Source organism: Fragaria vesca, linkage group LG2, assembly GCF_000184155.1.
Source record: "Fragaria vesca subsp. vesca linkage group LG2, FraVesHawaii_1.0, whole genome shotgun sequence".
NCBI lineage: Eukaryota > Viridiplantae > Streptophyta > Magnoliopsida > Rosales > Rosaceae > Fragaria > Fragaria vesca.
The window spans coordinates 3457855-3471564 of NC_020492.1; the positions used below are offsets into that span (position 1 = coordinate 3457855).

The 13710-nt window shown below is 39.8% G+C and overlaps 3 protein-coding genes and 1 pseudogene across 4 annotated transcripts in view; all 4 read right to left on the bottom strand.

The window, feature by feature from the left end:
* The window catches only part of LOC101305722, a 3776-nt gene extending 1752 nt beyond the window's left edge, over nt 1-2024 (bottom strand). Inside the window, exon 1 of the mRNA XM_004292057.1 lies at nt 1267-2024. Coding sequence (XP_004292105.1) covers nt 1267-2024 — 758 coding nt within the window. The remainder of the gene's footprint in view (nt 1-1266) is intronic.
* A 5115-nt stretch (nt 2025-7139) lies between these two features.
* LOC101305021 lies at nt 7140-9141 on the bottom strand (annotated as a pseudogene). The gene is made up of 4 exons (XR_183893.1): nt 8991-9141; nt 8021-8866; nt 7771-7926; nt 7140-7653 (listed from the first exon to the last, which is right to left on the bottom strand). The product of XR_183893.1 is annotated as an F-box/FBD/LRR-repeat protein At1g13570-like (transcript).
* A 334-nt stretch (nt 9142-9475) lies between these two features.
* LOC101306009 (cysteine-rich receptor-like protein kinase 10-like) lies at nt 9476-11671 on the bottom strand. Its single transcript, XM_004292058.1, has 6 exons — nt 11605-11671; nt 11389-11504; nt 11089-11299; nt 10726-10963; nt 9865-10015; nt 9476-9796 (listed from the first exon to the last, which is right to left on the bottom strand). Exons 1-6 carry the CDS (start codon nt 11669-11671, stop codon nt 9476-9478), a joined length of 1104 nt encoding a protein of 367 aa, XP_004292106.1.
* Nucleotides 11672-12279: 608 nt separating this feature from the next.
* On the bottom strand, nt 12280-13020 carry LOC101306301 (wall-associated receptor kinase-like 14-like). The gene has a single exon (XM_004292059.1). The coding sequence runs from the start codon at nt 13018-13020 to the stop codon at nt 12280-12282; it is 741 nt and encodes a 246-aa protein (XP_004292107.1).
* Between the last annotated feature and the right edge of the window lie 690 nt (nt 13021-13710).

Consider the following 13710-nt stretch of genomic DNA (forward strand, 5'->3'; position numbering starts at 1 on the left):
GTTTGCTGTGAGACTAAGTTGTGTAAATAAAAAGGCGAGTACTGAAAGTAAAGATATAACACCAGTACGTTTTTTATACGCAGAAACCCTGCAACCAGGGAGAAAAACTGCGTGCCTCTAACTCTTGAGAGACAAACTATTCCACTATTGTAAAGACACTTCTTACAAGACTCACAACTCAGAGGATGGCACAACACCTAGCCATCCTGCCTAGTCTAACTACTAGCACACAACTGAACTTGCTCTCTTGTCACTCAAGTGTTTTACACATAGCTCGAATCTAAGCTTCTATGCAGAATTCAACTAACACCTTTAGCTAATTCTCAAGGACAGCTTACAACTTGCTTCACACGAACTTAACTAACTCCTTAGCTAATTCTTTATGAAGACTTCTCCGGGTTGCATCACCTAAACAACTCTCAAGGTATGCATGAACAATGAACAATGAAATGGGTTTTGAAAATGTTTTGATGCTCAGCTCTAAGATTTATAATCAACAAGGAAGACTTAGAGCAAAGGAGCAAAGAAGCAATAATGCTAAGACTCAAAGGGAGAAAATGCAAATGACAATTTTCAACAACCAAGGAGCAAGAGAGGTCTTGCTCTCTATTTATAGACAAAGTGCACAGCTATGAGGAAGCAAGCAAGTTTGCCACATCAACAAGATTCTTTTGGACTCTAGCTACTTGTCTGGAATACTAGGACGGATAGGACCCTAGGGATCCCTCCACTCACAAGACAAAAGCTGAGAATAGACTTTCCTAGGAAAGACTAAAGCCAAAAGGATAAGACAAAAGGTTTTGGGAAAACTAGATCAGATTTAGTCAAGCATAAAGACTCTACAAAACCACTTTATCTAAGAGGACACTTAGGACAGCTGATAGCTTGGGCGGTGCATCACATGGGCAGCTGTCAACTTGGTTTTTGAATCACAAAACCCAGCTGGTTCCCAAAGGCTCAAGTTATGTGGTCACGGGTTGGTTTGCCACACCACCCTAGACTAACTTGGAGCTCAAGTACGAATAGACTAATGTTTTGCTAAAAAGTATTTGAATTTCAAACACTTAAAAATTGAAGCAAACACATTTGAATATGCACATGGTCAGACCCAGTAGATAGAACAGATACAGCAGGGGTATCCGTTTAATCGGGATGGCAAGCACGGCTGCCATCCTTAGTGAATGAATGTGATGCACATGCATGAACTACCTGATGCACATGAGATCTGTCAGATTCTTCATTCTTCACTTGAGTAGTCCTTGCTACCAGACTACAACATGTAGCATGTATCCTTGTGTTTTGATCATAAAGGGATAGCCAACAATTCTTGTACCAACAGAAGCATTCGCAAGATTTGAGGAATCCACAAGGTTAAATTCTTCAAAGGAAGCATCCCTTTCTATGTAAATAAAACTGCGTTTCGGTGCATCAATCTTGAGATTGGTAAAACCATCACAGTCAAACAAGGTCAATCTCTCAAGTAGAGGACTGCAACCAATCAAGTTCTCAAACACATCTTGGGCCATAGTAACCCTCTGAAAAGAAAGGGTCTTCAAACTCCTGAAGCCTTTGCATGTGGACGGATGAGAGTTAAGCAAACACCTGTATAATTCCAAATAAACAATATCTTGACAAGAAAACAAACATGATGGAATGTTGTAGGGATTCCCTCTCCAATTATCTAGTATCAATTCTTTGATGACAGGGTTTCTAGATAGATGAAAAATCCATCGATCCATGTCTCTAGTGGCTAGCTCATCTATGCGAGAAAGCTTGAACTTGTGTATGGGGCCAGTGTGAAGTAAGAGTACATGATCAACTATATTCACAAAGCTGCAGGTTGCAATTAGATGACTTCGAGTGGAGACACACTGATCATCAAACACTAGATCTTGAAGCTTTTCCGATTTGTACCTCCACTTTCTGGATAAAACACTTGTCCTTACTGCCTCCTTAAGTGGCAAACCTGACAAAATCTTCTCTGTAACATCGTTCGGTAAACTGCTAATTCTATCCAACTCCATTTTCAGTACCAGCACACTCTAACTTGATCGCTGCATACAAATTAAGGAGGAAGAAATATATATGGGAGAAAACTCAAACCTGCATATGATCTAGCTAGGAAATATATATTCTGAATACATATATTGCTTAACATCAGAGAAATTAGAACATATTTACCAAAGTGATGATGACCCGGATCTTGAAAGAGCTTCGTCTAGATCTAATTGTGTTCGAGAATCCTGTGTTTGCAACTTTGTCCTGTATTATGCTTTAACTTTTCTTTGCTTTACCTAACCATCCCTGCTTTTTGGTCTCAAAGAATTAATAATAAAAAAAAAGACAGACTCCCAAATGAAGTTTGCCATCTTACTTTATTCGGAGGCTTATGTTCTTATGTTTAAAGTTGTTCTTATGTTTAAAGTTATGTTTGGAACTCCTTTGATTCATTTTAAGGGTTTTTGAATCTAGCGTACAAGACCGAACTCAATCAACTCATGGTGAGCTGCATTGTTGCAACTTCGACGAACATAAGCCCAGGTGACAAAGACAAACCGCTTTATATGTGACGCTCTAGTGTTCATGCGTATTGGGAATCTAGAGCGCTCATTGAAATAGTGAGGAATAAGTTACAAATGTACTTTCTATTATCAAATTGAGTAACAGCTAGCCAAATTTCATCACTTATTTGCTAGTCAATTCAAAGATACACAGAAATTGAAACCATCTATTTAAGCATGAGAAGCGTAAGGGTTTCTGATGATAAACAGACATTGAAATTACATCAAACACACTGCTAGATATGCACACCCAAATTTTTATTACTAGATTTTGTTCAGACCTTTCGTTATGTTAAGAATATCTTGAATATCTTCTGGATTAGGAATGTATTATGTATTAGGAATGTATGAGATGTAGGCAATTGTATTGTTTGATAGTAAGAACTTCATTATAGGGATTAGTTTCCTTGCCAGTATTCTGTACTTACTATATGTAATCGGTACAGTGTCAATAAAAACTCACTTCAGCCAAATCTCTTTATTTGCAATCTTCTTCTTTTCATGGTATCAGAGCAGGACTCGATCCTGACTCTATAACCTGCTGCATCTTATCTCTCGTGCAGCGATTTTCTCCTCATTAGTTGTACTCTATATCTCGTACAACAATTCTCTCGTCTCCATGACGAATCAAAAGATCAAAGCTTTTTTCAGTGATCATCTTGATCATCCATCCTTGGTGATAGTGGTCAGCCAATATAATCAACCAAATCTACCTATTCGGCAAAACGGTTCATTCGTTCGTATCCCTCTCTCCAAGCGACAACATCAATATGTTTTGGCTATTTTGAATCGCAAGGAATCTGATGATACACAAATCAATGCTGCTGTAACCAAACCAGGTTTACCGAAGATCACTTCCCGCAACTGGATCATTGATAACGGGGCAATAGACCATATTTCTTCTTCTCCTAAATTATTTTCTCATGAGAATAAAAATTGTTCATTGCCACCTGTGTTATTGCCTAGCGGAGAAAAGGCTAATATTGTAGCAAAAGGATCATTACCTTTGAATTCTGTGTTTTGCCTGCGTGATGTGTTATGTGTGCCTACATTTAAAGTTGATCTGTTATCGGTTAGTCATCTGACAAGGGGATTATATTGTTCAGTGACTTTTTTCCCATATTGGTGTGTTTTGTAGGATCTGGTAACAGGGAGGATAATTGGTCTAGGGAAACAACGTAATGGATTATACTACTTGGCGGCGTTGGCGACGAAGAAAACCTTAACCAATTCTCATTCATCCTCAAACCATCAATCAACCTGCAACCTCACAACCTCATCCATCCCATCCACTGATTTATGGCACAGCCAATTAGGTCATGTTTCTCATTCCCCTTTAAAATTCATCGCTAAAAACTTCTTAAATCTTTCAGTTCAACCCATTGATGCATGTCCTATTTGTCCTCTGGCTAAGCAACATCGATTGCCGTTTGGTGTGAGTTCCATTTCATCAGAAAAATCATTCGATTTAATTCATTGTGATATTTGGGGTCGTTATAAACATGCTTCTCTTTCGGGTGCTCATTATTTTCTTACTATCGTTGATGATTACACAAGATTCACTTGGATTTTTCTAATGAGACACAAAAATGAAGCCCAACCAATTTTAAAACGATTTTTCAGTCATGTTTTCACCCAATTCACATCTCGCATAAAAGCTTTTCGCAGTGACAATGGTAGCCAGTTTCTTTCCCTACGATCCTTTTTCAATGACAATGGTGTAGTTTTTCAACATTCCTGCGTTTACACGCCCCAACAAAATGGGGTTGTGGAACATAAGCATCGTCATATTCTGCAAGTGGCACGCGCTTTAAAATTTCATGCTCATCTCCCTATCCCATTTTGGGGGGAGTGTGTTCTTCATGCGGTACACATCATCAACAGATTGCCTACACCTGTCCTTTCCTTCAAAACTCCGTTTGAGCATTTATACTCAAAACCGCCTCCGTACCATCATCTTCGTGTCTTTGGTTGTTTAGCCTATGCTACCAATGTTCATCCTTCACACAAATTCGATCATCGTGCCATGGAATGTATTTTTATAGGTTATCCTGTTGGTCAAAAAGCCTGCAAATTGTATAATCTGTCAACTAAAAAGGTTTTCACAAGCAGAGACGTTTTCTTCCATGAAAATGTGTTTCCTTATGCATCTGCTATGCCCAATTCTTCTATTTCCTCTTCAGCCCATTCCCAAAGCCCAATTCCTCTTCCCATCTCTGACCCATATCTCATTGATTACGTGTTTGACTCACCTGCTCTTTCTTCCTCCTCTCCTGAACACGATAACATAGACCCATCTTCTTCTTCTTCACAATCTCCTTCTCCCGACCCCGCCCCACCGTCCGCGCCACTGTCTCCATCTCCGGCGACCGCGCCTCCATCTTTCCTCCATACATATTCACGTCGTTCAAAACCCCAATCTATCTCAGACACCCAAAGCCTTAATCCTATCTCTTCTTACCCGCATCCTTCTGAACCACCTTCTCCGACGTCGGCGTCGGTAACCGATCCACCTCTGCCCGCTGAACATCACATCGTCACCGACCCTCCTCTACCAGCATCTGACTCACCTCGGCCCACTCCATCGGACTCGCCTCTGCCTCCACCCGACCCACCCATTCCTCCACCCGAGCTTCGTCGCTCCAGCCGCTCTACCGCCCCGCCTGTGAAATTCAAAGACTACATCTGCTCCAATGTCAAGCGGTTTTCCTCTGATCAATCATCCTCTTTATTTCCAGGTCCGAATAAAGGCACCTGTTATCCGTTGTGCAACTATATCTCCTATCATCGATACAAGCCGGTGCATCAATCATTCATTGCTCAAGTTAGCCAAGTCACAGAACCACAATCCTACTCGGAGGCTGCTGTTCATCCTGAATGGCAGCAAGCAATGCAATTGGAGTTGCAAGCTCTTCAAGACAATGGTACTTGGTCTCTCACTCCTTTACCGGCTGGTAAGAAACCAATTGGGTGTCGCTAGGTTTACAAGATCAAACACAGGTCTGATGGCTCGATCGAGAGATATAAAGCACGCCTAGTCGCCAAAGGATTCACTCAGGTAGAAGGCACTAATTATCAGGACACATTCTCTCCCACTGCAAATATCATATCTGTTCGTTGTTTACTTGCCTTGGCTGCAGCTCATGGCTGGTCCCTCCACCAATTGGACGTCAATAATGCCTTTCTCCATGGCGATCTTCATGAAGAGATATACATGTCTCCACCGCCAGGGCTCCGGAGATAGGGGGAGGAACACCTGTTTTGTCACCTTCATAAATCCCTTTATGGTTTGAAACAAGCCTCACGCCAGTGGTTCTACAAATTCTCAGAAGCTATTCGATCGGCTGGTTATGTGCAATCACGAGCAGACTACTCTTTGTTCACTAGAAAACAAGGCAAGTCTTTCACTGCTCTTCTTATTTATGTTGATGATATATTGATTACGGGAAATGATCCGGTTAGTATTGCTGCAATCAAGAAGTTTCTGCATAATCATTTCCGTCTTAAAGACCTGGGTGAATTAAAGTACTTTTTAGGGATTGAAATTTCTGCATCTAGAAATGGGATCTTTATTTGTCAGCGAAAATATGCTCTAGAGATTATTAAGGATGCAGGGCTGTTGGGTGCAGCCCCTGTCGATACTCCTATGGAGAGAGGACTGAAGTTATCTAATAATAGTGACTTGCTCAAAGATCCAGGTCGCTATAGAAGATTGGTTGGGAGGTTGATATACCTCACTGTCTCAAGACCAGATATCACATATTCAGTCCATGTTCTAAGTCGGTTTATGCATCAGCCTAGGAAACTTCATATGGAGGCAACCCTTCGAGTGGTTCGTTACCTTAAAAATGCAACTGGACAAGGTTTGTTTTTCTCTTCTAAGAGTGATCTTAGACTCAGAGCATATTGTGACTCAGATTGGGCAGGTTGTCCAATGACCAGGAGGTCTACCACCGGCTATTGTGTCTTTTTTGGCCCTTTGTTGATTTCATGGAGGTCAAAGCGTCAGAAAACTGTCTCACTCTCTTCAGCTGAAGCAGAATATCGTGCAATGACAGGAGCTTGCTGCGAGCTAACTTGGCTTCGGTATTTGCTTAGAGATTTAGGAATCCTACATCGCGAACCTGCCACATTGTATTGTGACAATAAAGCTGCATTGCATATTGCAGCAAATCCGGTCTTTCATGAACGAACGCGGCACATTGAGATGGATTGTCACTTTATAAGAGACAAAATTCAAGACGGTTCAGTGATTACAAGGTTTGTGAACTCATCACATCAATTGGCGGACGTATTAACCAAAGCTTTAGGAAAGGAGGCTTTTGTACCTATGATTCGCAAGTTGGGAGTGCAAGACATCCACTCTCCAACTTGAGGGGGAGTGTTAAGAATATCTTGAATATCTTCTAGACTAGGAATGTATTATGTATTAGGAATGTATGAGATGTAGGCAATTGTATTGTTTGATAGTAAGAACTTCATTATAGGGATTAGTTTCCTTGCCAGTATTCTGTACTCACTATATCTATATGTAATCGGTACAGTGTCAATAGAAACTCACTTCAGCCAAATCTCTTTATTTGCAATCTTCTTCTTTTCACGTTATTCTAACAGAAAATGTAACTGGATACATAATTTAGTCAGCAAATTCAACCTAATATGGACAGTGGAAATCATGATATCAAGGCTAATGACTTGTACAAAAAGGTACCACTCCCAAACCCAAATTCATCTACCAGAATTCGAGAACCTCTTAGCTGCTTCAATTCATTGATGAATATGGGTCCAGGAGAATTATCTCTGCATGCTTTGATTCACGTTTAAACTGGAGTAGCTCTTTTACTAGCTTTAGAAATCCATCCACAGAAACAGGCTTAAGAGATCGAGAAGGCGTGACAGTCATTCTCTCCAGCATAGGTGAACCTAAAAGTAGAAATTTGATGAAATCTAGTTCAGCTTCAACACCATAGATCCCGGTTATGTTCACAAGTCGCAGTTGATAGAGTGTGCAATTGTAGCTGACATTGAAACAAGAAGATTTCTGTTCTTCGACAACACCGGGTGACCTTGTGAGTTTCTTTTTGCCATTCATCTACAAAGATCGAGCATTAAAAAAGGAAATTTTGGCAAATAACTGTCTAAACTAATCAGATAGTTTACGGCAATGTCGGTAGAAATTAAGATTTTTTTGTCAGCGGAATCAACTCACAAATTTTTTTAATTTCTGCAGAGCAGAGGAGCTTCTCAGAATGCATAGAGCAGTTAGAATTTCATCCGGATCATCAAAGCATATGTCCATAGAAAGAACTTTCAGATATTGGCAGGGTTTAGGCAGCTTTTCTGGCAACACACCCAAAGACAAATACTGATGCAGAAAAAAAAAATTAATGACTGAAATTCCAATGACGATGACAATGATTATTAAATAAAGTATAAAATTAGCCAGCAGATACATTTACCTTCAAAAAGTACCACTTAATTTCGAGCCTTTGAATATGAGGGAGGTGATAAAAAATCTTTGAACTGCTGGGAACCGAGCTGTCAGGAATCCATCTCGGGTCATCATCGATGCTTACATAAAATTCAGCCTCAGTAATATTTAAGGCACTCTCAAGGTTGACAACATCGAAATTACCTAAAACATGCATATATTGGAGGGTTGTGCATTAATCTTGAGATTGGTAACACCCTTACAAAATCGCAGTGTTAATCTCTCAAGCAGAGGACTACAACGAATCAAAATTTCAAACACTTCTTGGTCCATGTCAACAGCGGCAAGTCTAAGGCTTTTCAAGCTCCTGAATCCTTTGAACGTTGACGGAGGTTTGAGCAAACACCTAAGCAACTCCAAACGAATGAGATCTTGACAAGAAAACACACATAATGGGATTTTGTATGCACATAATCCAACAAAGAGTATCAACTCTTTGATAGACTTTCTTGATAGATGAGTAACCCATCGATCAATATCTTTTCTAGGGGTTAAGCCATGTAGTGTAGTAAGCTTAAACTTGCGTATGGGGCCAATATGAAGTAAGAGTACATGATCAACCATGTTCACAAAGCTTGTTTGACCATCACTATCATCGACCTCCCGAATTCGGCCTACCCTCCAGAAACCCTCATCAAACTCTAGATCTTGAAGCATGGCCGATTTGTACCTCCACTTGGTCGATAAAACACTTGTCCTGGCTGCTTCCCTGGGCCGCAGAAGTGACAAAATCCTATCTGTGACATCATTCGGTAAACTGCTAATTCTGTCCAGTTCCATTTTCCATCAGTATCAGCACACTCTAACCCGATCACTACAAGACAACAAAGGGATATATACAGTTGGGAGAATACTCAGACTTGATCCTGCTAGGAATTCTTATTGCGTAATATATCATAGATATAGATATACCTGTGTACCAAGGAATTAGAGCGTACCTGAGCGATGAAACGGATCTAGGTGGAGCTTCGTCTAGATCTAGTTCTTTGTCCCAGACTCCCAGAGTCTACCTGTGTCTTTTGACTGTTCTTGTTTTCGCCTTCTTGTTCTTTCCTTTTCCTTCTCTTTTCTTTTTGACATTGTGGCCTTCATGAGCTGTTTCCCTCTTGCCCTGGCTTTCGGGCTTTTTTAAAACCATAATGACATTTTCGACCCCCTGATGGGTCGTTCCAGCCGCCACTCTAGCTTCATCAAGGTCAATATCTAGTTGTTTCAAACTTGAAGCAGATTATTGAAGACCTTGAAATGTTGGTGGTGGTACTAGGACACACTGATATAAATCTAAACAGTCATATCTTGAAAAGAGAAAAAACATGATGGCAGCTTATAACAAAGCCCTTTCGAAATCAAATATTGTAGAGCATGATCAGTGTCTCTAGTGGCGAGTTGATATTTTCAGTTGACATATACTGATTACTGAGCACTAGCGACATGATAGTTCTGTAATCGAGGCCTCATTTGCTGATTTTGGAACAGAGTTGCTACTAGAATGATTTGACCCCATGATCCCTGCTTTGCTGGATCCAATCATAAGAAATGAAGGTTGTGAGGGTACCGGAAGAGCGAGGGAGTTACCGGTAATCATGTGAATGACCGAAGCCATGGTTGGCCTATCATCTATATTTTGTTGTACACAGAGCAATCCAATATGGATGCATTTCATTATCTCAGTTCTTGAACCAGTCATCAAGGTGTGATCTATTAGATTTGAAGCTGCTGACCCTCCCCTCCAGCTTCTCCAGGCCTGCAACAACAAAATTAGACATAATTTTTTTCGTTAATTTCTTTCAACTGTGATATTGTATCACTTACATAGCTTAGAAGATCCTCCACATTCCCTTCATGACGGAAAGAACTGTTCTTTTGTCCACTCACTATCTCCAGAACTAACACACCGAAGCTATAGACATCGGACTTGATAGAAAACTGTCCACGCATAACATACTCTGGAGCCATATATCCGCTACAAGGAAATGAGCAAGAAGAAGGTTAGCTAGGGGTGTGACTTCGAAACTGAAAACCGAAAAAACCGCATTGAAAACCAAACTGAAACCGTAGAAACCGCACCGAAAAAAAAACGGACCGAACCAGATTTGTTCGGTTCAGTTTTCGGTTAAGGCCAGTAAAAACTGAACTGAACCGTTTGAACCGAAATCAACGGTCAACGTTGTAATGCGACGTCGTTTTGATTAAAAAAAAAAAAAAAACCCTAGTTCTTCTTATTGTGAACATTGGACTCCATTTTCAATTTTAAGTTTGAACTACATGCATGGAAGTCTATGGTCTTCTTATTATGCATTATTGAATATGGATCTATAAGTCTATATTAAGAACTCTATATTAAAATTACCAGAAATTTTTACTACTCTTTTTCTTTAGCAAAAAAAAAAAAAAAACTAAGAAATAAAAATTGAACCGGGTTGAACCGTTTAGTTAAGTTCGGTTTTCGGTTTCCAGTTTTAAAAAATAAAAACCAAGCTGAATTTTTAATTCAGTTTGGTTTCCGGTTTTAGGTGAAAACTAAACCAGATTAAACCGATAACACCCAGGTTAGCCTCTATAAAGTTAGCCGGAGAATATAGTAGTAGACAAGAACTTGGAGAATTGTTTTCGTACGCCATTGCATGTATAGGAGCAGAGCTGTACGTTTATAAAGATTGGTCTTGTACTTACTAGGTTCCTACAATTCGATTTGTTTCACCTTGTGTTTGATCAAGCAGGAACAACCTTGCCATTCCAAAATCTGCAATTTTGGGGTTCAGTTCTGCATCTAACAAAATGTTGCTAACTTTGAGGTCACGATGGATAATTCTCAGACGAGAATCTTCATGAAGGTAAAGCAGCCCTCGCCCAATGCCAACTATGATTTTGTAGCGACTATCCCAATCCAAATGTGCACGCTTGACTGGATCTGCACATTCATGCGAATTAAAAGTTTGTAATGATAAATGTTGCAGTTTACTTATCTGTGGAAAAAAAATTTCTATTTCAGTTATGAAATATAACAACATTTCTAATTACTATGCCCATGCGTACCAAATATGAAATGGTCGAGACTTGAGTTTGGGACCAATTCGTAAACAAGAAGTCTTTCACTTCCTTCCTGGCAGAAACCAAGGAGTCTAACCAAATTTCGGTGTTGCAACTTGGCCACCAACAAGACCTCATTTTTGAATTCTAGTTCTCCTTGCGCAGAATCCTTCGAAAGCCTTTTCACAGCTACATCTTCTCCATTGAAAAGCCTCCCCTGCATTCACGAATTTGGGGAGTTATCTAATTGCTCATGAGCCACATAAATCATATTGTCACTCTACATAATGATCTATATATGGTTACCCTGTAAACAGCACCAAACCCTCCCCGTCCAAGCTTATTTTCTTCAGAGAAGTTATTAGTTGCATCTCTAATGGAGCCAAAGTCGAATTGCAAGGCATCAGCACTTCTCATGTCATCTGCTTATGGGTAATGATGGGTTAACTCGTCAACCGATCGATAGTAAATTCGTTGGGATCAGTGGTAAATACAAATTAGTCTTACTCATGTAACATATACCTTCAATGAGTGGACGCTCTGTCTTCCTTGCTCTCCAATAGATGCAAAGTGACATGATGAGTACCATAGAAGCAAGGATTGGCACGACACTAACGATGATAGTCCGTCGTGTTTTGCTCTTAATTACAACTGCAGAAAGCACTTGATGCTCTTAAATGTTTAGATATAACGTTGTCAAAAAAATAATTTACATTCTTTATTTTACCATCCACACTTAAATATCACCTCGTGTGCGTAAAATTTACCCTAAATGTCATGTTTAATGCTAGACCGATCATCACCGTCAATATATTATGTCATTGAAATAAAATTGTTAGTTAATTGTTAGGAGGTAGAAGACTAAGAGCATATTCAGCAGTATTGCTAAATCAATTTTTTTTTGAAATTTGTCAACTTTTAGGATGAATAAGAGCTCCAGCAGAATGCCTAAAATATTGCTAAATCCTAACATTGCTAAACGAAATTGACAAATTTATCAACCTAGACAAGAATTGCTAAAGAGAAACTTATGTTTTCCCACTATTTTTTATTCACGTGTAAGTTTATGATTCGTTAAAAATATTACTTAATTTACACTTAACAATTACTGCTGGAGCACAATTGCTATTTCAATTGTTAAATATCCTAACTATTATTAAATTTAGCAACAAGTTAACCTAGAATAATGGAGATGCTCTAACCGTTTCGGCACCCAGACCCAGACAAAAAACCATCCCCGATGAAGCCTTCGTCGCAGTTGCACCTGTATCCATCACTCGAATTCGGTGTCAGCACTGAAATACACCTTGCATGCTTATGGCATTGGCAGATTCCTTCCAGCCACCAAGTTAGCTCCATCACTTCAACATCCAACGTCACCGACGGCACTCGTGTGTCATTCAAAATCTGGCCACTTATAGATGACAACAAGTACTTACACTCCCTCTTCTCCATGGTCTCGTAAACCAAAAACGTAGCGTTCCTTGCGCTCTCTGCATAACAACTGAGACTAGCATTCCGACTACAGTCCTCCGGGGCCTGAAATCGAGCCTCCACGTTTATACTGGGTATAACGCAACTTGATGATACCTGATCATCTGTGCAGTTTCGTAACAGAACTGCGTTTCGGGACGTTGGGGCGTAGTGGACGCTGTAGAATTGGTGGAAGGTGTGGATGGGTCGATCACATCTGCTTCTGAAGCTGACTCTTATGGAATCAGAGTCGATAGCCTGGACTGGGAACTCGCCGATGAATACCCCGGCTTTGGTGCAGTTGAGGTGGATTTCACAGCCGGCTGAGAATCCAAATGGATATTGGATCAGGTCATGGCCTAAGAAGCTAGGGCATGACTGATTGCAGTTAATAGAGGCTTGGGTTGTGAACATAAGTACCGGAAGAACCAGGATTGCGATCAGTAGATTCTCTTTAACTGCCATGACCGTTAAGATCATATGACTTTGGGCTACCATGACCGCTTCTGGTTCTGGATTTGATTGGGAGTGTTTCTTTCAAGAGTCAACCATATGACTTTGGGCTACCTTGCCCTCCCTTATCGCTTTATTTGGTGTCTTCAGCTAACCGGGATCTTCTGTTTGTTTGTTTGTTTTTGTTTTTTTTAAAGAGCGGAATCTTCTGTTGCTCTATCGGTTGGATTTGGCGTTTCTGTTTGTTTATTTACTTTTTCTTTTTTTTTAATTTCTCTAGTCTTGCTTGTTTGAAGATTGATTCATGATTTGCAGACTTTTCTTGCTCTGGCCAATTATCCATCAAGTTCTCCGAAGCTGCGGTGGGTATCAAAACGCGTATGAAGACCAAAACCAAATTTTTCTCACTATTTTGGGACCTCCCTCAAACAAAAAATTTCCACTCAATAAAAAATAATAGAAAAATATGGTTATTGAGACTTCCAAATTTGTTCAATATATCTCTCATTCTCTTCATACATCTCTTTTACTTTTCAATATAAGTATTTGCTCACTAGATCTCGTTTCAAATTCCTAACATAACCTTAATTATTTATTGACATATATTTCAATTAATTACTTACTTTATCTTTTATTCACTCAACAAACCTCTCATTCTTTGTTTTTTTCCTTTTTGTTTTTGAACATCCATTATCCCTTCCT

What these genes read in the sequence shown, in the direction of transcription:
- LOC101306009 (XM_004292058.1), bottom strand. Translation starts at nt 11,671, where the DNA reads ATGGTACTCATCATGTCACTTTGCATCTATTGGAGAGCAAGGAAGACA. An exon ending in GGTTTGGTGCTGTTTACAGG is followed by an intron (nt 11,300 to 11,388) that starts GTAACCATATAT and finishes TCGTGAATGCAG; the next exon opens with GGGAGGCTTTTCAATGGAGA. An exon ending in AATCGAATTGTAGGAACCTA is followed by an intron (nt 10,016 to 10,725) that starts GTAAGTACAAGA and finishes ATTTCCTTGTAG; the next exon opens with CGGATATATGGCTCCAGAGT.
- LOC101306301 (XM_004292059.1), bottom strand. Translation starts at nt 13,020, where the DNA reads ATGGCAGTTAAAGAGAATCTACTGATCGCAATCCTGGTTCTTCCGGTA.